This window comes from Gobio gobio (assembly GCF_949357685.1).
Source record: "Gobio gobio genome assembly, chromosome: 1".
NCBI classification, from domain to species: domain Eukaryota; kingdom Metazoa; phylum Chordata; class Actinopteri; order Cypriniformes; family Gobionidae; genus Gobio; species Gobio gobio.
Genome location: NC_137097.1, coordinates 63,198,384 through 63,221,164, shown reverse-complemented (window position 1 = coordinate 63,221,164; position 22,781 = coordinate 63,198,384). Strand labels below are relative to the sequence as shown.

General features: G+C 38.1%; 1 protein-coding gene across 2 annotated transcripts in view; it reads right to left on the bottom strand.

Moving 5' to 3' along the window:
- Nucleotides 1-20,374, bottom strand: part of raver1 (ribonucleoprotein, PTB-binding 1) — a 29,706-nt gene extending 9,332 nt beyond the window's left edge. Inside the window, exons 1-8 of one of the 2 annotated variants that reach the window (XM_079820085.1) lie at nt 19,990-20,359; nt 18,365-18,431; nt 14,077-14,546; nt 8,837-9,028; nt 8,284-8,404; nt 8,098-8,192; nt 7,939-8,010; nt 5,448-5,526 (exon numbers count right to left, since the gene is read on the bottom strand). In XM_079820085.1, the coding sequence (XP_079676211.1) occupies nt 5,448-5,526; nt 7,939-8,010; nt 8,098-8,192; nt 8,284-8,404; nt 8,837-9,028; nt 14,077-14,546; nt 18,365-18,431; nt 19,990-20,301 (1,408 nt within the window). In that variant the 5' untranslated portion in view covers nt 20,302-20,359. Of the gene's footprint in view, nt 1-5,447; nt 5,527-7,938; nt 8,011-8,097; nt 8,193-8,283; nt 8,405-8,836; nt 9,029-14,076; nt 14,547-18,364; nt 18,432-19,989 lie in introns of both variants that reach the window. The other variant, XM_079820086.1, reaches the window with a different exon arrangement.
- Nucleotides 20,375-22,781: the final 2,407 nt, after the last annotated feature.

The window sequence follows — 22,781 nt, the reverse complement described above, 5'->3', positions numbered from 1 at the left end:
CAGGAAGGAGTCAAGAGGCACACACGACACCATCCACATCAATGGAATGGCTGTTGAACGTGTCTCCAGTTTCAAGTTCCTGGGGATCCACATCTCGGCGGACATGTGGACGACCAACACCTCCAGCCTGGTCAAGAAGGCTCACCAGCGCCTCTTCTTCCTGAGGACACTGAGGAAGAATCAGCTCTCCTCGGCTATCCTGGTGAACTTCTATCGCTGCGCAATAGAAAGCATCCTGACCAACTGTGTGGCAGTGTGGTATGGGAGCTGCTCTGTTGCGGAGCGCAAGGCACTGCAGCGGGTGGTGAAAACTGCCCAGCGCATCACAGGGACTCCACTGCCTGCCATCGAACACATCCAGAGGAAACGCTGTCTGCATCGAGCTCGCAGCATCCTCAAGGACTCCTCTCACCCAGCCCACAGACTGTTTTCTCTCCTGCCCTCCGGCAGGCGTTTCAGGATCCACCGGACCAGGACCAGCAGACTTAAGAACAGTTTTTTCCCCAGAGCTGTCTCCTTACTGAACTCAAACCCCCGCTGATCCACTCCCCTCATATACTGATAACTCTCCTACCTCACATCCACCTTCACTTTGTTATTTGCACTACCGACTCTTTATTACAGTAACAACTGTTTACTTATTCATTTTGCACTACCACACCGTAACTGGATTATGCTCATTTGCACTGCCGACTGTTATTTACAGTACCTACTGTTTACATTTGTATTTTGCACCGTACTTCTAACTGTAATATGCAATCACTTCCACTGCACTTTTACACTTTTTTTCGGATAGCTTCTGTCCATAATTTATTGCACTACCTTAATCCACTGCCATATTCCTCATTTTAGCCTAACATATCATTGTATACCTCTATCTGTAAAATTCTGTTTATAGTAATAGCCATCTGTATATTATATTATATTCATAGTACATATCCACCTGTAAATTCTGTTTATAGTAATAACCATCTCTCTATTTATAGACATATTTATATATACTCAGTACATATCCATGTCCTGCACTTATGCAAACGTTGTATATCCTGCACTTGCTGCTATTGCACTTCTGGTTAGACCTAAACTGCATTTCGTTGCCTTGTACTTGTACTTGTGTAATGACAATAAAGTTGAATCTAATCTAATCTAATCTAAAAATCAAGAGCTTTCTGTCCCTCCATTGACAGTCTACACAACTACCACTTTCAAGCCTCAGAAAGGTATTAAAGACATTATTAAAGTAATCCATGTGACTCCAGAGGCCAGGGCCCGTATTCATAAAGAATCTTAATGCAAAGAGTAGCTCCTAGTGACAAAATTCTAAGAAAATACTTAGAAATGTGGGCGTTTACTCTTAAAATTAACTAAAAAAATCCTAGTAAAGAAAAAAGTAATTCAGAAAGCATCTTAACCCTTAAAAGAGGTCTTAAGATCAAATTTGTTAGGAGCACGGACGAGGACTTTTAAGAGGCTTAAGAGTTTCTTTAGCAGCGGAGAAAATGGCAGAAAGACGAAGAGGGAGAAGAAATGTGTTGCAGACAATGGATGACAGTTACTTAGTAAGACACTATAGATTAGATCGTGCAGGGATCATGTTTGTTGCATTAAACCCAACTTTCAAACCACCAATTAAATAGACATGCCAGCAATCAGTGTAATTGGAGAGAGTGGAACAATGTTTATAACTCTAAGCCAAACAAATACCTTATAGGAAATTAACAGCATGGTAAATAATAAAAGGATTTATATACATATATATATATATATATATAATGTGTGTGTGTGAGAGAGAATGGTAAAATAGGACAAGTTGCGCTTGTAATTTCAAAGTGAAGGCTTAGAATAGACCCTATACTTAAAAGCGCTCCTTTTTTCCCCTTTTTGGACAACCAACCAACCACAGTCTTCAAAAGACTGTCATACGTAGCAACGGGGTCAGCCCCGCCTCTTCACTAAGATAAAAGTTGTGTTTTCCTTGCTCAGAGTTGCTCTCAGATCGGTCCCGAATAGCTCTTAAGCGAAGACTCCTACGTAAAAGTTTTTAAGATAAATTAGGAGTTTTCTGAGAGGACTCTTAGAATCTTTATGAATACGGGCCCAGTTGTTCAAAACGTTGAATCTGGTTCAGAACGATCTGAATTTGGAAATCCCATGTTTTGCCATCCAGGATCGTGTAATCCATGCTACTTTTGTGAAAGCAAAATTGGATTGGATCACCCTGATCCAGATACACTTTTTCAGATTACCAAATCTGGATTACTAGTGCTCTATGGTAGAGACCTGCGCAGGATACATTTTAGAGTCCGCCTCCAGCAAAAATACATGTTACCTTCTCCCGCTTGCAACATTCAAATTGTCCTGTGCCAGCCCGCAAAAGTATAAACAGATTTTCTTCTGTATGCCCATTACACGGTTTCAAGTAATTTAGCAAAAGTGCATGCAAGCACTCTGCCTATGCTTGTGCCTGTAAATCACTTTTGCACAAAAGCAACAAGAACTAAAAACAAAGTAATAGATGAATAAAAATGTATTTGTTTTTAGATTGTTTATTTTTAGATATTTCTATTTTGCAGGAATCCCGCAAATAGTTTTATTCTCCCACAACCCGCACAAACATGAGTACCTCATCGTCCACGCCAGCAAATCTAGTCCCGCACCGTACTAATATTGTATTTGAATATTCGTTTATTTAAATTACGTTATTTTGAGAAAATAAGACTTATTCATCAAGTTGTCGTCACCATTTCTGAACAAACTTGACGTGAAATGGTCAATGGTCTTGCTTGTTGTGTACTACATTGCCTAATCGTATCTTAAGGTTTTCTCTCCGTTTAAAACACTAAACACTATATAAGAGGGTGTCTACAGATATGAAGTTAAATTTAAGACCAAACCGGTGATGAAAATACACATTATATTACATACGTATATATGTAATATTTAATGCATTTAATGCAGAAAGAAAACAAAATATCCCAGAGACCCAAGCATAGCATTTTGTTAACTGTAGTGGATATTATGTTTTAGTGATTTTTTTCTGACACCACATGAGTCACATTTTTAATTCTGGGTGTCCTGTAAAGAGCACATTCAGAGATATCATTTTGGAGGTTTCACCACTCCATCTTCTGTCTCTAAATATGACTGGCACTGACTGAATGATCAAATTTGACAGTCTTATGGAAATATGATTATATTTTGCAATTAGATTTAAAATGAGAATTTTCAAATAGTTTGTTATAAAACAATATTTTTTTTTTTCCAAAATCAGCATATGACTTACTAAACTTACATATGTCACTAAACAGGACCTCGATTTCATATCAGAGCAACTTAAAAGCACTTAAAGCCTGTAAATCAGGCATTTTGGAAGACACAAGTGAACAGGAAAATAAATTATATAACAATATTTCCATGAAATATTAGCTATTCTAATGAAAATGTTGCCAATTACTACTCCCATTAGTACACTTTTTTTAATTTATTCATGGCCATTTTACACATATTGCATAAAGTAAAATAGTATATCAAATCAGTCTGTTGTATCTTTCATAACAGGCTAGTTGAGATGTTCACTGATGTCCACTACAGTGTAATGTAACCATAAAAGCCCAATTTATCCCCACAAAGTATCATATCACCAAGCTTTTTGGTGGTATTAACAATTTATTCTGAAGTAAAATATTCATCAGTGCTCTTAAAAGTACAGCTTAATTTCAAGAATGTACTACAAGGCTGTTACCAATCAAATTAAACAATTTACAGTGAAAAATTACAACTGCAAAAAATTATGTTATGAGATTAAACATTTCGTATTCATATAGGCCTATTCAAAATTTTATTTTAAACAAAACACATGCATTTAAATACACTAAACCACCCGTAGGTGGCGGTAAGTCACTTCATTTCAACCGACTGGTTCAAACATGCATAGTGTCGCTTGGAGAACGCAAAATAGCTTACTTCTGCGGTCATCTTTGTTTGAAACTTTTCGTTGGTGAAACTGAACAAAACAGTGAATATTGTTTTTGTGCTATGATAAACTTATAAAGTAATTCACAATGTCGTCGACTGCCTCGCAATGTTTGGATCAAATACAATGATCTACGCTCCACCCAGTGGATTTAGTTACAACTGCGAGTTTTAGAGGGACTTATCATGGATTCACTGCATCTACAACCAGCAAGCAATGTCGTAAAATTCTAAGTGCTTTTTTATTTTTCGAATATTAATTACAGATTGAAAATTCGACTATTTGTGCACCCCCCCCAATCCAGACCAAAGCAAAGATTGGTTGTTCAAAAGGATTCTGAAATCAGATTAGATCACAAAATCCAATTTTCAAGATTTTATACAATGTGATAGACAAAATTTGATCAGATTATTGTTGAACAACGGTGTTCAGTTGTGTTTAGTGTATTAGCCTCAATTTTATGAAGATGGCACAAGTGCTTTGTTTGTGCAAAAAACGGCCACTTTATTTACACATTTTATCTCCAACGCGTGTTCACGAGAGCACCACAACGCATGCGTGTTTTGACGTTATAGCGTAAACACACGCTGGAGATTAATATTTTCTAAATTAAGAGGCAAGTCAGGGGTTTTTTTTTGCAAACAATGCACTTGCATCGCTCCATAAAACTGAGGTTAAACCACTGGAGTCACATGGATTACCACTTTCAAGCCCCAGGAATGTAGTAAAGACATTAAAGTAACTGCAACAGTGCTTCCGGGTCCAAAGGCTCTCTCATACCACAAGAAAAACCACATTGTGTGTGTATATTACCACTGCTTGTTGTGTAATACTACAAAAAAAATAAAAAAAATAAATAATATATAATATATATATATATATATATATATATGATCATAACCTTTATCTCCATACCAAAATTCCAGATCCCCAGACAGTGATTCATCTTTAATAAATCGTTAAAATATTAATGTCTGTGACACTGAGCACAGAGACTGTTGTGTAGACCGTAAGTATTTAAAAAAAATTAACTTTTAAATGTTTGATGTTTAATATGAATAAATGTTGCTCATAAATGGCTGTCGATGGCATTCTCAAGTGAAACGAGTTGAGGCTTGGACCCAGAAATGGCGTTCCTTACGTCACGACTTAACGAGCGGATGGAGGGAAAAATCGCGGATTTATTTCAAATTCATGTGCATTTCAAAGATGAACAAATGTCTTAGGGGTTTGGAATGACGTGAAAGTGAAAAAAAAAAAATTATGTTTAACTTTAGGAACTGTTATTGAGTAGTTCCATGGTACTAGTAACAGTTCCTTTTTGGCACTGAAGCCAAGTAAAATGACTGCAACCAAGTTAAGTTCTCAAAAAATAGGGAGACAAACTTAGACGATTTCCATGTTTTTCCAAGACTGTGGGAATCCTGTCCCAGTAAATAAGTGCAACGAAAAGACCATTACAAAAGTGTGATACCTTGAGGCATCTCTCCCAGCATGTTAATGGCTTGTTGGATAGGAAGAGCAGCCAGAGGATTTTCACTCAGCAACCCAGCCTGTGAAGAGAGAACGGTATTTGATATTTTTGATAAAATCCTTCAGAAACAGAGACAGTGGCTATGTTTACATGCAACCCAATCCATTAGTAATCAGATTGACGGCTCAATTGGACTGAAAAGCCTTCATGTAAACACCTTAAATTGATCCGATTGAGCTGGATCCGAATGAAAGGGGTGGTTTATTCCTTTTCTAATCCGATCGAGAGGACATGTAAACACTTGATCGGATTCAAAAAAACGAAACTGAAAGGACTGCGCATGTGCAATGACGTTAGAGCTGCAACTAACTTTTTTTTTCTGTCGACTAATCTAGCGATTATTTTTCCGATTAGTTGACTAATCTAGCAATTATTTTTCCAGGTTCATCTTTTTTTCCCGATTATTGTTTTTCAAAGAGGGTAGTGAATTTGTATATTATTTTAACATGAAATCAATGAATGATGACAATATTAATTGTATTTCAGGAAGGGTAGTGTACTTAAGCCATTTTATAATGAAATATATGAACACAAGAAGCGTTTTAAACATGTATAACTAATGATACTATTCATCATAAAATGTATACAGAGTAGGCCTAATTAGAAAAAGTTGTTTACTATAATAGTTGAGTATGATTTACTTTTTTTTCTTTGAATTTAATTGATTTGTTTTAATAGGAAACGAAAACGCACTTGTATTTCTCTGCAAAAGGTTCACATACAGGAGCTTTCAGCATATTGCTAATGTATAACTAGTCGTCTATTTTGAAGATATACTCGTGCATAAACAACGCCTAAAGCTGCCAGAAGTTTTTGCCCAAACTTCAAAGACACATTTAAATGATTAAAACTAGAGGCATATCTTAACTTTCATGTTACTTTAATCATGTAAACTACCTATATACAGCATGTTATTATGCATGTGTGTTTGGGACAGAGGGGAACCCGGTCGCATTTGAAGCAGATATATGCTGCCCATAATAAATAAAAGCACGAGACGTACTGGAGTCGGAGAAGAACACCGGAAAATGTGACCGAATGGACAATATTCGTCTGTATTTGCAATACACACGCCATGGTTTAGCTGCGCGAGACGATCACTGGCAGTGTGAAAGACCAACGGGCACGCACAGCTTCTGCTCTGCCACCACGTGCCGTGTGAAATCGGCGTTACAGCGAACAAAGCACAGTTTTATTCGGCTTCTGTTTAAAGTGCTCCCACACTTTTGAATGTCGCTTTATATGATAAAATATAATTTTCACTATGCCCGGGAGCAGAAGCCGCTATTATTCTAGATCTGTTCTATTCTAGAACGTAAATAATGTGACGCCGACGCGGACACATTTCACGCATGTCGACGTCATCGGCAGCCCTAAATGACGTACAAATGTAATGTTGAATAAAGTGTCATAGATAGCTGCTTTTCCACTGTCGGGGCCAAATGGTTCCAGTTGTGTTTCTTTGGCCTGGAATTCTCGCCATTCAGGATTGGCAGCTTGTTAACAGTTTCTCTTTAGCTGGCTAAATACTCTATTTGAGTGACACAAACGTAAATGTAAAAATTTTTTTTTTTTAAGAAATATCTGACCATCCTCTATAATGCAGTCGTTATTTACGTCTCATATCATCAGTAAACTGTTGTGTTACCAAGTCAACGACTGACGCTTTTGTATGACACTCCAAAGACTGGCCGCTATCAGCCCCACAGTGGAAAATGAAACCAGAACCGTACCAGCTGGCCTGGATCGACACGGAATAGAACGGTTACGCAATGAAAACCATTCGGCCCCACGGTGGAAAAGTGTCTATTGATTGCCCCACCATTCTAAAAATGATCCTTTCACTCAGCGTCTGTGAAGTGGAGCAGGACAACATCCCACCAGTCCTGGTTTCAGATTCTCATCAACAGATGACTGGTTTTGGGCACGGAGGGGCATTTTTACAGCGTGATAAATATAAGCAGCACAGCAAAATGGTTAATATGCTCATTGTCTCCAAATTATGACCAGAATTGGATAAATATTAAGTCTGGTTGCTGGTTAAAACAAATAAAGAACCAGTGTAGGAATAGTTATGCTCAAATAGAGGGAAACTCAGCATATTTGTGCAGTCAAATCAATTCCGATTTGAAGCTTTTGACAAGCACACACAAACCGATCACTTTTTTGGCATTCATGTAAACACGTTCAGATTCAGTCCGATTTAAAAAACAAAAGCGGAGCATGTAAACATAGCCATTGTCAGATACACCAAAATTGAAGAGGTATTTAAACAGCACACCAACGCAAAAAAGTTTGATCAATTATGGCTGATACTTTAACAGATGTAGCTAACTAATCACTTGGGCTCAAAGCATTGATCTGCGGTAGAAATAGTTTGACTATTAAAAAGCACAGAACCACCTCACACCCACACAGAGGAACCACTCACACAAGGAAGGAGACTGCACTCTTTATTGTGCAGAATATGTGCCCAAAGAAGTGGATTCCCTAAAAGAGCTTGCTGAGAGGGGAAAAGAAGAGAGTGAGGGCTATAACACATGCTGCTGGGACAGTGGCAGGCGATGAGGGGTGGAGGGAGGGATGGTACCTGTTGGACTTGGTTCTGGAGCAGCATCTGCATAAGGGCAGCAGAGAGGGCAGGGTTGGCCAGCAGAGGTACGGCAGGCGCAGCTCCCAGCAGGCCTGCATATGGTGAGAAGAGTGACAATTAAATCCATTGTCTGGACAAGAATACAAACCCATCAAAGAAACAAGAAAAACAATCAGTAAGCACCTTGTTTATGTCCCGGGTTGAGAGACGCCAACATCATTTTTAGTGTGGCAGGGTTATTGAGGCCAGTAAGGATCTGCATGGCATTAGGTTCAGGAAGGAGACCTTTCCCTCGGTTCAAGGCCTGCAGAGGCACAGGACGACATTTGAGCATGTAAAACCACAACAATAGCACAATCCATTCGGATTCACCATTATAAAACATGAACAGTTAGGAACTAAATTAAAACGTATTAAACAAGTGGGGGAAAAATCTGAGAAGTGAACGCAAAACATCCCACCTTTCACTAAATTGACTCCAAGTTTGTGCTTTGGTAACTTGTTAATGTCACTCTTTGAAAGGGTTTTATAAACCTCAATTTGCATATTTATAAGATTAACCAAAGAAAGTATGATTAATATTAACAGAGGGAGAAAAATCATCAACAAGTAAATATCAAAAGGCTTATTCCCTGCAAATATTTATAACAAAATCACACAATTTAATTATTCGATTGAGCGTCGTGCATGCAGAAGTTTCATTTGTGAATAATAGAAGTGGGGTGTGGGGATTTACCATGGTCTGGGCGGCAATGAGGGCAGCTAACATGCTCCTTCCAGGTGGTCCTGGGGCGCAGAAGGAGATGCGTATGTGAGACCCGCCCAGAGATCTTCCATCAGTCAGCCGCTGCACATCCTCAGCCATCTCAGGTGTGGAGAACTCGAGCACTGCAAACCGCCGAAAACTACAATCCTGACCCTGGGCAAGCTACGGGGAAAAGAAATGCATTTTATTCTTCAAAGATATGAGGCTACCCCAATAAGGCAACTATTAGGGATAGTTCACCCAAAAAAAGATGTCCATACATTGGAAGTCGATAGTAACCAAAACCGTTTAAGTTCATAAAGTACATTTTCTATTCCAAAATTCAAACTGAACAAGCTTTTTTTTTAAGGACCAAAGTGTACAACTTCAAGACATTTGATTCCACTCAGAAACAAATAGGGCTGTCACAAATCCTCGATTAAATAGGAGTACTATTAAAAATCCTGGAGTAACCGGCGAAATATTGGAAGTGGCACATTCCAGTGACGAGAATACACAAACCACATTATTAGACCATTTTCAAAGGCTGCACGATGTATTAAAACCATATAAAAACTACAGCATAGTGCTATTGTGAATTCAAAGGCTACGATTCAGTTAAATACAGTATTATGCACTGCATTTTAAAGTTTGGAAACATAATTTTATGTGTTTGAAAGAAGTCTCTCATGTTCATCAAGTCAGCGTTTATTTGATCAAAAAATACAGAAACCGTAATATTGTGAAATATCATCATTAAAAATGATTAACTGATAATCATTATCAGTTTCACTAATTTTCAAATATGTTCAAGTGAATGGGTGCTATAATGCGCGATGGGCGCCACCATGTTAGTTTGTGCCTTTGAGAATCGGATCTGTCGGATTTACAATCACAAATTCATCCTCGTCTCACGTAATACATGAAAGTAAGTGACCGGTGAACTGGGAGAAGAATAGAGTAAGCATATAGTTACTATATAATGTGTACTATCTGATATGAATAAAACAGTCAAATTATAACTGTCTTAAAGGATTGTTATTGCCGCTTCCATAAACATCAGTGTGTGTTTTTTGCTAGTACTTATGAGCATTTAAATGTCTGAAACCTAAAATAAATATTATGTGGTTGAAAACACTGAATAGTTGTGATATGTGACAAGCGGTGAGCGGGTCTCTCTCGGTATCGACGCCAGCCAAACCGCGAAAGCACATTTGAATTTAAGTGGCACCGAAATCTGCGTTCTGATTCGGTCCGGTTCCATACCACCCTAGTGCGCACAGGCGGCCACATAGAGAACAGCATATCTTTTGCAGCTTAATACGCTTTTAACAACACTGTTTAATAAATCAGGCGCGTCCCGCAGTTTAGCAACAGTAGACAACATTTTACATCAGTCACTTATTCAGCTGATTTGGATAAGTTTAGCTTAGGGAGGAACGACAGAATGTGAAGGAAAGAACAGTGCACTGGACGAAATGCGGCAGCGGCACAATTATAGTTTCACCTAGATTATCCTGTTTTCCTAATCGTTGGAAGCAAAAAAAAAAAAAAAAAAGATTACACAGCACAGCCCTACTCAATTACAAAAAATAATTGTTATTGAAAGCCCTAAAAACAAATCATATGAAACATTTTATTAGACTTCTAACATGTCAAACAGAGGGATTGAAGTCATCATGTATAAGAACAGTTGTACCACCTCAAGTCAACAGGAGACGTGGAACACCAATACAATCACAGTATGCTAATCTATGGAAAACACATGCATACTTATACAAAAATGCAACCATTCCTGACCGAGCCATTAAGATTATTGCAGCTGCCAAATTTCTCTGCTTTGAGTAGAATTGTGTTCAACAAGCAAATACAATGGAGACGCTAAGACCTTGATTATATATTACTTTGAAATATTAATTTAACCATTTTACGCACAAGGAGAGCCTCATCCACATGAAGGAGGATAATCCAATACTTCCCTAAAACCTTAGAAATTAAACTGGGAGCAAAACTGATTTAATGAAAAGGAACTTCCAAAAGCCTCTGCTAATTCCAAAGCAATGGGGAACATGGCAAAAAGTGCCATTCCCAACAATGCCTTGCAGCCTGCGGTGTATGCGGCCCACATTTAACATATGAAAAAGGCAGCAGCAGCAGCAGCAGCTTGCTCTGGTTCCAGAATGACCTGCTGACTGACAGCACCTGGGCTGGTCAGGTGACAATCACCATAGAAACCAATGCACTTTGCCATGGAGCACTCTGCACGGTCTCAAAAACAGGTCAAAGGTTGAACATAAAAATGGAATAAAAGGGACATTTTAGCTTTATAATTAAGTCAATCTGACAAGGGGCCATTCATGAACACCAATAAAAGAAACAGAAAATTAAGCAAGTGAACAAGGATAGGGGTCAAGAGCCATAAAGGACAAAAACACCATTTAAGCATCAAAGTCAGCTCACTTGACTAAAGGTTTGTTTACACAAAGACGTTCAATAATCATAAACAGACGTTTAATAATCAGTCCACACACACCACAGCTTATAACGATAAATGACACATGATTGGAATTATTTAATTAACTTATAAAATGATTATTTTCTTGGTTGATGAATGATAAAAACTTTGACAGCCAATCAGAAGCCAATGTCATGCGATTGTAACCATGATAGAGACGATAGTCCAAAATCTGGTTAATGTGTCTACCGGTATACTGCTCACCCCTAGTTCTCCTAGTGAGAATGGGCCTTTAGTCAAAGGAAAACAACGCAGTGAGAGGCAGAAATGCAGTCTGTTCAATGTGCTGTGTCTTTTTAAGTTAAATGACAGCTTTGTATAAGGAATGGACCGAAAAGTCATACGGTTTTGGAAAAACATGAGGGTGTGTAAGTGAATGTTTCCATTTTGGGAAAATGATTCCATTAAGGGATTTAAAACGCCACATAATAAAAAGATTAGGATGTTAACATTAAGATTTTCGACTGATCACAGCAACTTAAAGACTCATTACGATGTTCATGAGCCTCAGTGGATAAATGTCAGTCGTCCAGTGGATAAACGTCAGTAGAGAAGCTGGAAAAAAACATTTCGCAGCAAGTGGAAGTTTAGAAGCTTGATTGAGGGATGTGGGGGAAAATCAATTGGTTACATCAAAAACCAAGGATTTCTAGCAAGTGGACAAGTGATGACAAATAAAAAAACAAAACAAATGAAAAAATAAACAGTTTTGCTGTACCCTGATGTGCGTGACATTTTTTGTTATGGCAACTTTGTAAAAAAGCACATGTTGAGAAGAGGTGCACTTATTTTTCTGAGCTCTGCACCATTCATTAGCTGTACATTCAAAAGCACCCAAGAATTCATATAGCAGAAGGCAGATAATAATCCATCAGATAATTAGGTAAATAACCGCTACCAAACATTTGGAAAAAAAGATGACCATGACGTCAAAATTAAAACTCCAGCACTGGAGAAGTAATTAAACGGCATGTTGATTATCTTGCCATCTGCCGCTTTAGCGAGTACATACAAATGACAAACAAAATTGCCCACCCATTTACTTCCTTATTATTCATGTCTTAGAGATCGTGTGCAATGCACAGTGTACAAGAGCACCATAGGGATGAGGAGTCATGATTTTTGAATATTTGATTAGATTATAGAACAGGTTGTGCGATTGTCAAAAAAAAAAAATCCCCATGATTTCAGTGCTGATGTGGTGGTCCATGTAACCAGAGGGTGGCGCAGCCAATAACACACCTAAAAGCTGTCAATCAACTCTCAGGGTGTTTTACGCTGCATTCAACCGGGGCGTCGGCGTTAACGCCGTTTGCCATTTTGTGTCCACATTACGTTGCCTGTTGAAGTGTTTTCTCAGATTATTGATGCACTTTCAGTTTTATGCACTTTTGTTACCTAATTTTCCTTACATGCTCATTAATGAAATTATATTTTATTCAATTACAATTGTTAAAAAAAAAGTGAATGCACTGTAAAAAGTGAATGTCATTCCATTTCAATAAAATATGCGATGCTCGATTTGGTTTACATTTGCTTGTTGCACTCGCTTGCGCCCTCGTGCGAGCATAGGAGACAATGCAGTACTTTTTCCCTCTAACATTTAAGTATTGCCTTTAGAATTCAAACATAATTCGAATTTTGCTAATATTTATGAAAGAATTTCGAATTTAGCTTTTCAGCCAATTTGACAGCCCTAGCCAAGATGCAAACGAATTCTCCGCTTCGCGTCGTGACCGCATCACCACCTCGGGTGTGCATTATCATTCTAATAATTGAACGGCCCGTCGTCAATTATTCCTTACATAATGAGAACACGATTTTAATAAAATTATTTTTAATTAATTTAATTAATTAATTTCTGTGTGCTTTCGTTGTCCGTGTATCAGCGTTGTTAAGGGAAGAGCGCATTCAAAATGTTCCGTGCCTGTAAAATCTAGCACACTGAAGTTCACGTGCGCATTCACGCCCTTGTGTTAATTTAAGTTGTAATAGGTTCCTATTAATCTTCATATTAATATAGGGTGCGTTTGGTTGAGTTTATTAACCAGCTAGCAAGCTCTGCAGGGTGGTGTTATTTCACTGTTTCAGCTCAAATGCAATGCTCGATATTACTGACTTATTTTGAGACGGTCATTTTATAAAAAAAATTCTTTTTCAAAGACATTTATGCATCATAATCTAGCAGTTATTTTTTGCTTGATAGGTTCATGTTTTCATATACCCGTTTTCATGTCACGTTTGTTATTGGTCAACAACCATTTTCATAACAGTATTTTCATTATCTCAATGACGGACATGCCCCGCCCCCGAGTACTCGTTTTTGAGACCTATCGATGATCGAAATGATAAATTGACAAAAATGCCCATCCCTATTTTAAAGTCTGCATTAAATAGAAATCGTGATCATCTTTTCTTCCCAATTTCCAAGTGAAAACAGCTTCTTGCTAGTTACATGTCCCAGTCAGGATAATGAGGTGCTGAATTAGGGGCAACTCACATGTTTTTGCGTTTAAAAATTTAAGATGCAGGGCAGTGGAACAGGGAAAAAGAGCAAGGTCTAGAGATGCGTTTTCAAAAGTTTACTTGACAGATGCCAGACGCGAAAATCTCCATCTAATGCTTGTAAACAGAAAAACAGCGCAGTGGAACAAACACATACACACAAAAAAACCCCTCTTACACACACAGTAAGGGTCAAATTGCTCATACCAACCTGGCAGAAACTAGGAGCGTGCGTGTCAGTCAACACACTGCGGAGATCCTGAGCGGTGAGGATGTTTTGAGGTAGTCGGTCCACACAGAGGCAGCGCGAGTGCAGCATGGGATATGTGAGCGATCCAACCTCTGTCCAATGTACGTACAGCATACGTGACCCAAGCTGCTTCCCCAGCAGCTCTGACTTCGCCCTGGCTGCAGAGTCCTTCTTCATGTACTCCACAAAGCCATAGCCCTTCGAGTGGCCTGTGGCAGCACTGTGCACCAGGAAGCAGCGCTCAATGTTTCCAAAGGGGCGGACGAGCTCCTCGAACTGTTGCTGGGTGAAAGCTCTGGGAAGGTTGGCGATGCACAGCAGAGCGTCCGTCGGCTGCAGCTGCACAGAGATCTCACGGTCACGGAGAACATTTTGGTGAAATTCCTTTATCGCAAACTGGGCCTGCTCACCGTTCAGTAGAGTCACAAAGGCTTGGATAGGAAAAGAAAAAAACCATGAAAAATTAGTAATGGCAACCATATGCATGGAGGAAAAAAGAAATCTAAATTTCAAATATTTGTGGTTGGAAAGTAGTCTTATGCTCACAAAGAAATATATTTGATCAAAAAATATATATATATATATATATTAATATTAATTTATTCCTGTGATGCAAAGCTGAATTTTCAGCATCATTACTCTAGTCTTCAGTGTCATAATCCTTCAGAAATCATTCTAATATGCTATTTTTCTAGTAAACTAGTCGAATAATTGTTAAATGAACAACCACTAACCTCACGTTTATATTAATTTAATTACTTAAATATATACTGGGGGCGGAATATATGCCTATTCCGCGCTCATGCGCACACAAAGCACAGGCAAAAGTAACAATTATGAATGTAGAGATATTTTAATTGTTTATTAATATACTAGTGCAGAGGTCTTCTACCCGCTCCTGGGGACCCACTGTCCTGCAGAGCTCAGCTCCAACCCTAATTAAAGACAAGTGAAGCTAATCAAGCTCTTCAGGATCACTTGTTGAAAATACACAGGCAGGTGTGCTGAAGCAGGGTGGAAATAAACTAGGGTTGAAGACCTCAGTGTCGGCTGCAAAGATGACGACGACGCTGCCTCGCCATCTCTGCAGTAGCCTATAGTGAACGTGCCAAAAGAGAGAGAAGGCACCTTTCACAGAGATTAAAGCAGTCTTAAAGGGATAGTTCACCCAAAAAATTAAATTCTGTCATTTACTCACCCTCAAGTTGTTCCAAACCTGTATACATTTATTTGTTCTGCTGAACCACAAAAGATTATATTTTGAAGAATGTTTGTAACAAAGCAGATAAGAGCAACCATTGACTACCATAGTATTTTTTTTCCCCTACTATGGTAGTCAATGGTTGCTCTCTCTGCTTGGTTCCAAACATTCTTCAAAATATCTTCTTGTGTTCAGAAGAACAAAGAAATGTATACAGGTTTGGAACAACTTGAGGGTGAGGGTAAATGATAACAGAATTTTCATTTTTGGGTGAACTATCCCTTTAAGTGAACTTAAAAATGAAATTGACACTTGCCATTCACCACCAAAGTTTTTGGTCATATTCACAAGTTTCATGCCCCACAGGATATCTTGTGTGAATATCTCAACATGCAATATATCACATTTTTTATTAACAATGTGGGTAAGTTTCATGAAGAAAACAAAACAAACACTTCAAGCTGAGAAAACTGCATTTGTTGTCAAAGAACTACATGCAGATTGAATTCATAACGATGATCAAAACACAGATGGAGTATTGAGTCCATTAACACCACAAACCCTCACAGTCCTATAGCTCGTCTGACATTTCCTTTAATAACATAACCGTTTTGATTTATATGCCGTTTAATGTTGATGATCGCATTTTTACATATGCATCTGCTTAGGAGACTGCTCATTTCTGCTTCTTCGCCTGTGTTTTTGATCAGGAGATTCTGTACTCGTTCAGAAGATGAATCATAGCACCCCCTACCATATAACAGTGAAAACATGGAAAGCCAGAAAATCTCATTGGCTGGCAAGCGTTCTCTCAAAGGATGAGTTAAGACAAATTACTCACTGGTTTTGACTGAATAACTTTAAAAAAAGGTTTCATCTATATTTATACAGTGAAGACTATGAAGTGATATTTTACATTTGATTACTTTTTCTGTAGCCTACCTGAAAATCTAGTTTAGACCTATGAAAAACCTGAAAAGAACTGTTTCATTTGTATGTTTGTTCTGTTGCATCTATGTACAATGTATGTATATTATGTACATGTACATTATAGTACAGTACCAGTCAAAAGTTGACACATCATTGAGAAAGTGTGTCCAAACTTTTGGCTGATACAGTACTATAATATACACAAATAATATCGACCTATATCGATACTCGTTTACTCCCTAATATCGGTAGGGCTCTAATACGGATTACATAAGCAGAGAGTATTTGCATTTGATTCAAATTGGGTTGTTTAAAAGTAGACATTTCAAGCTTTCTATAGATACATTTCTCATGTCTGAGGCAAGTAGGCTAGCATACCCTGAGTTTCGGATCATTTATGTGACAGGCTGCAGTTCATAAAAACCAAGACGTAAAATGAAAACAAACAGGATGTGCTTTGTCAAAAAAAATTGTTATTGTGAGTGTACACAAATAAAAGTAGACTTCACAGTTTGGAGGCATTTATGATGCATTACTCTTATCTGTATGACCAAAGATGACGGAGTATTTTAGGATGGGGAAAAAAAAAAAATGCATGTGATTGCACGGCGCCTACATGCCCATTCCTAAACTAGGAAATATTAATGTAGGACTGCATGTAACTGCTTTATGAGAAGCCCATGGGTTTGGACAAGGAGCAGCTCGTTTGTCCTGTATGCAAAATGTAAGGATCCATAAAACAAATATAAAAAAAAGATTGGTGTAGAGTAAAATGTTCAGTCATATAGCAACAATCTTTAAAGCTGCAGTCGGTAACTTTTTTGGGTTAAAAATCACATTCACTGTATTTGTTTATAGCCTTCAATATCAACATTGGGCAGGATGTGAAATTAATTAAAATAAATAGATTTTTTTTTTTTTATCCAAATAGAAAAACAATCGAAAACACCAGGATATATACTGTGTATTGCCATTCAACCAAAAAAATATGATTTTGATATGATATGATTTTTTTGGCCAAATCATTTAGCCCAAGGTGTTTTCAAACTTCATGATGCCAAGGACCCCCAAATACAATTAATATTTTATGAGGGACCCCCATCATAAATTCCATCTATTTTTATGAAAATACATTTAAACTGTTAGATAAATTGTGACATTATAAATACAAAATATTGTTTCCAAACTTAATAAATTGGCTATACTTAATGTTGTATGTATAAACTTGAAGAACATTTTTCAATTAAAATTTGTAAAAGCAACTTTCACAATAAATATATGCAAGCAGCTTATGTACTGTGATAAGAATACTGCCTTATAACCCCAGTGAGAAAGATAATGGGACTCACTAGAAAGATACAAAGCAAACATATACAATTCTGGAAAGTAGCCTATGTATACGGCAAGAAATGAGAGAAACATTTAGAAATTAAACAATATTCGGTAGACTTCATCCATTTTTCTTTGTCTTTTTATTCTCTGAAATTTTCTGGGGACCCCTCAGGACCTTCTGGAGAACCCCTGGGGGTTCCCAGACCCCAGTTTGAAAACCCCTGATCTAGCCCTAGGCCAAAACCTACACAAATGTTTCCAAACTAGTTTTTCACGACATTTGAAGTATCGACATAGAACTTATACTATAAAGTTAAAACAGGAAAAAGAAAGCCTTGGATTGAAACCTGCCAAAACAGTTCAGTGTGTGGAAACTGCGATACATTTCCTTTTTAGGATTCTTCAGCATTTATTTGAAAAATTATCTTTTGTAAAATTATAAATGTCATTTATCATCATTTTACAGCATCCTTGCTAAGAAATATTCATAAAAAATAAATAAAAAAAAATATTACTAAAAAGCAAAGTTAAAAAACAAAAAATAAATAGGATGCCCAAGACTGAAACAACCTGCAACGGGTATGTTAAGTGTTTTAATATTTAGGCCGGGTTCACAAAAAAAAATAAAAAATAAGGTTGAGAAATAATTGCTACCTTTAAAACACTGTTATTATCCTGAACAGCTGATGCTAAATTAAGACTTAATCGGCTCAGGATGATGTAAAATGTTGTCAATATCCCCATTCAAAAACACAAAATGTCTATTCACAATAGAGTCATACACACCTGTCCCTTTGTACTTGTCCACAAAGCAGTACTTCAAATCATAGTTGCTTAACAGCTCATGCACCTCCTAAAGAAAAACAACAGAATCACATTGTCACCACAACGGAGGACTTTCATTCATCCAACAATCACAGTATCCTCCATTTCGCATGAATAACTAAAGTCACACAACAGATTCAGAACAAATTGAATGGCTCAGCTCTCATCTCTATTCCTACGACTCGTTTTGAAGGGTCACAAATATTGTTCTTTCAGTTGTTATGATTGAGGGACTTATAAACCACTTTTGACAATGCCTTTTACTTCCTACATGTTACCATAATATTATGAACCAGCACTTTCTTTTAGTTTCAGTGAAAGCAAAACGTTTTGTTTCAGCGCCTTCTGTCCTTTGTCATCCTCACTGCTCCCATTCCGATCTGGAACAATACCAGAGCCGCACGCACACACGCCTGTTTTCCCCATGAATCAAGCATTTTCCTAAGAGAACCACATCCACAAAGAACAAGAACCAACTGACCCATATGAACTTTGGTGTCGTAATTGAATCTGCTGTGTCAATCTGAAGGCGGATTTACAAAGAGATGCTTCGACCACACCGACCCTCATGTCATCCTGAACAGTGTTGGGTGCAGTGAATTACTAAGCAATCGAATTACTTTTCCCTTAAAAATGTAATGTAAGGGGTTACTCTTAACCGTTCTGTAATTTAACGGCATTAAATACTGTACAAACTATAGCACAACTCTAAATAAACAAGTGGATTTAACATCAAAATGTATGTTTTTAACGTAACCTTCTCCCTTTATACACTTTGGTCAGTTTCAAGAATAATTTATGCAATTGTATTTTGTTTACTAGAGCAGTTTCATGCCCATTATCGCACTGTTCAATTGGTCAAGGTTGATATGGGGTTTAGAAAGTAATAAGTAATCCATTACTTTCGATAAAGTAACGTTAACTGGTACAGTAATCTAATTACACCGTTGAAGATTAAATTAGTTACATTTTTGGAGTATCTTACACAACACTACTCATGGACACACTAGTTAAAAATAAGACAGGTATTAGTCACTATTGGATTACCTATTGATGAAAAAGTTAATAGTAAATGGTTTCAAGTGTCAAAACTGCTTGCCAGACTCAACTTCACGGAAAATGGAAAAGGCCAACATTTTCATATTTAAGCGTTAGATTTCGAGAATTGTGATAAATATTAAATAGCTACTGATTTATTCAAATTAACATACAACATTAACCTGCTCAAGTTGTGCTTGTGGCGCATTAGTCAGGATAAACTTCCGGGCATTCAGCTTGCCTTAAATCAACGGTCAAGCATCATTTCAATACAACTAACGTTACACAACTCCCATGGGACTCCATCCCGTTACCGGGGGCTCTTTAATGGCTGCGATGACACGAGGTTCCCGGAGTGGTCAAAGCATCTCACAGAAACACTGATCATCCTCCTTAACTTTGACACTGCAGATGCAATTACCCACACCGAAACACTGTAGAAATCCCTTAACTACTGAGTCAGCGATAACCGAAACGGTGTCTGAATCAAGCTTGGGATGCCCGTCCTAAAGTCCAACAAGTTTAAGCTATATTTTTAATGTACAAACCTGATTGCTGATGTCGGCTGGGAGGTTCTTTATTATTATTTTTCGCCTATTATAAAACTCTCTTCTCGTTCTTTCCAAACGGCTGGCAATCTCTTCTGGACTGAGGGCCGTCAGTTCATCATCGAGCCGTCGCGAACAGTCGCTACCCGTCGGTGAACCCTCATCGACGGTGTCCAAGTCAGCTTGTTTGCCCGTTTCAAACTCCCAGTTTTCAGGTTCGGCTGCTTGCTCGTAACTTGTGTAGAGTGGATTGGCACCAGTGAAGGATTTCTCGTCTCTGGCAGCTGCGCTAACGGACACTGCGGCCGCCATGTCTCCGTATGTGTGGAAGTTTGTGTGCTCGCACTGCTCGTTTGCTTTGGCCAGTTTAAACAATACACACATGCGAGGAACTCGCCTGCTGATTGGACGAGGGGAAATGCGTTTTTCTTTTAGGCATGATGGGCGGGGCCAACGAGTCACCTCTCAAATTTGAACACACAGCATGTGGGTTGCCAGATACCACTATTATTTAAAATATATACATAAAAAAATCACGTTTCTTTGTTTTATTAGGCTCTCCGTGAACATGTTTTGTTCTTTCATTATTTTACTGTTTGCATTAAAACGTTTAAATACCTGATAACACGTTAAATGCACAGCCTGTTAGATATTGTCCTAAACATACAATTCAAACTAAACCAAAAAATAGACAAACTATTTCAGACGTGCTTGCTCTAGACTTTAGCCTAGTAGAGCACTGTTTTGTAAATCTTAATACCCTGGTGTTTATTGGTAATTATTTTTCATTCCTCTGGTTTTACAATGCAGAAGACATAAAAAGGGGTTGCTATATCAGGTTAAAAGCACTCAATGGGCCTCATGGGTCCTAACAATGGGGGTTCACAATGGAGTTGTTGTGAAAATGTGCTGTTTGTATAGCTGGTCATGGTATCTAGAGCTGAGGTACCTAAGGTACCAGGTCTTGCAACTGCGTGCCATCAAATCCTCGCTGAAATGGACGTAGCAACTTCCGTATTGTGACATACATCTGAGTATTAACTCCAGCTGGTCCAAAACGCAGCAGCTCGAGTTCTTACTAGAACCAGGAAGTATGCCCATATTAGCCCAGTTCTGTCAACACTGCACTGGCTTCCTATTAAACATTGCATACATTTTAAAATCTTGCTTATTACTTACAAAGCACTAAATGGTTTAGCTCCCCAGTACTTGAGCGAGCTCCTAATACATTATACTCCATCACATCTACTGCGGTCTCAAAATTCTGGCCAGTTGATAATACCGAGAATATCGAAATCAACGGCAGGCGGTCGATCCTTTTCCTATTGAGCACCTAAACTCTGGAACAGTCTTCCTAGCATTGTTCGGGAAGCAGACACACTCTGTCAGTTTAAATCTACACTAAAAACACATCTCTTTACTATGGCAATCACATAAAACACTTTTTCAATGAAATGATTGTTAGGCTGCATTAACTAGGTCAGCCGGAACCGGGAACACTTCCCATAACACCTGATGTACTCGTTACATCATCAGAAGAATGGCATCTACGCTAATGTTAGTCTCTCTGTTTTATCCCGAGGTTTACTGCAGTCAGCCGGATCCGGGCCGTATTCAGATCAGATGGTGGACCTGCGCCCAGACATGACCAACGCATGACCCTGTAGTGTCTGCAGAGACCGTGTAAATTAGACGCCCCCTGGAATTGCCTCGTCGACACGGCATCCTCAATAAACCCGTCTCCGGCGGGATGACTCCGATCGTTTGAATATTCCTATTTAATAATTGTTAAATCGATATGTCATCCTCAATAAACCCGTCTCTGGCGTGTTGCCTCCGATCTTTCGAATATTGCACTTTAATAATTGTTTCATCAACACATCATTCTCAATAAACCCATCTCCGGCGTGATGACTCAGATATTTTGAATATTGCACTTTAATAATTGTTTAATCAATACGGCATCCTCAATAAACCCGTCTCCGGCGTGATAACTCCGATATTTCGATTATTCCTATTTAATAATTATTTAATCGACACATCATTCTCAATAAACTCGTCTCCGGCGTGTTGCCTTCGATCTTTCGAATATTCCGATCTATTATGACCTCTGACCTGTAAAGTTGCCAGAATAATAATCATATGCTGTTTGTTAATTGGCCAGAGGAGAACTGGCACCCCGACTGAGCCTGGTTTCTCCCAAGGTTTATTTTTCTCCATTAGGTCACCTGACGGGGTTTTGGTTTCCTTGCCGCTGTTGCCTCTGGCTTGGCTTGCTCAGTTGGGGACACTAAATTTTTCAACTAAATATCCAAATAAATCTAATTATTAAACTAAATTGACCATATAAACTAAATTACTGATCTAATTACTGATCTAATGCCCACATTGTCACTGTATGATAATTGAAATGAACTGATGACATCAGCGTTTTTCTGTTGCATTATTTTCCTGTTTAACACTGTGAAGCTGCTTTGAAACAATCTGCATTGTTAAAAGCGCTATATAAATAAAGTTGACTTGACTATTATTGAACAAGATAAAACAAAGGTTGGGGAGTTGCTATTATGCAGTGGTAGTTGACTACATTTGTGAGATTTACTGGCATACATTGCCAGAGAGTGGCGATTTTGATTTCAGGGTCAAAAAAAGAAAGAATTTAAAAGCCATATCCATGGATGAATCATTCACAACAATATCTATATCATGCATTTACAAAATAGATGAATTTGACACTTGACTTTCTAAACAAATGAAAATCCAAAGCAAGACGCATTCCCAATTTTGGTATA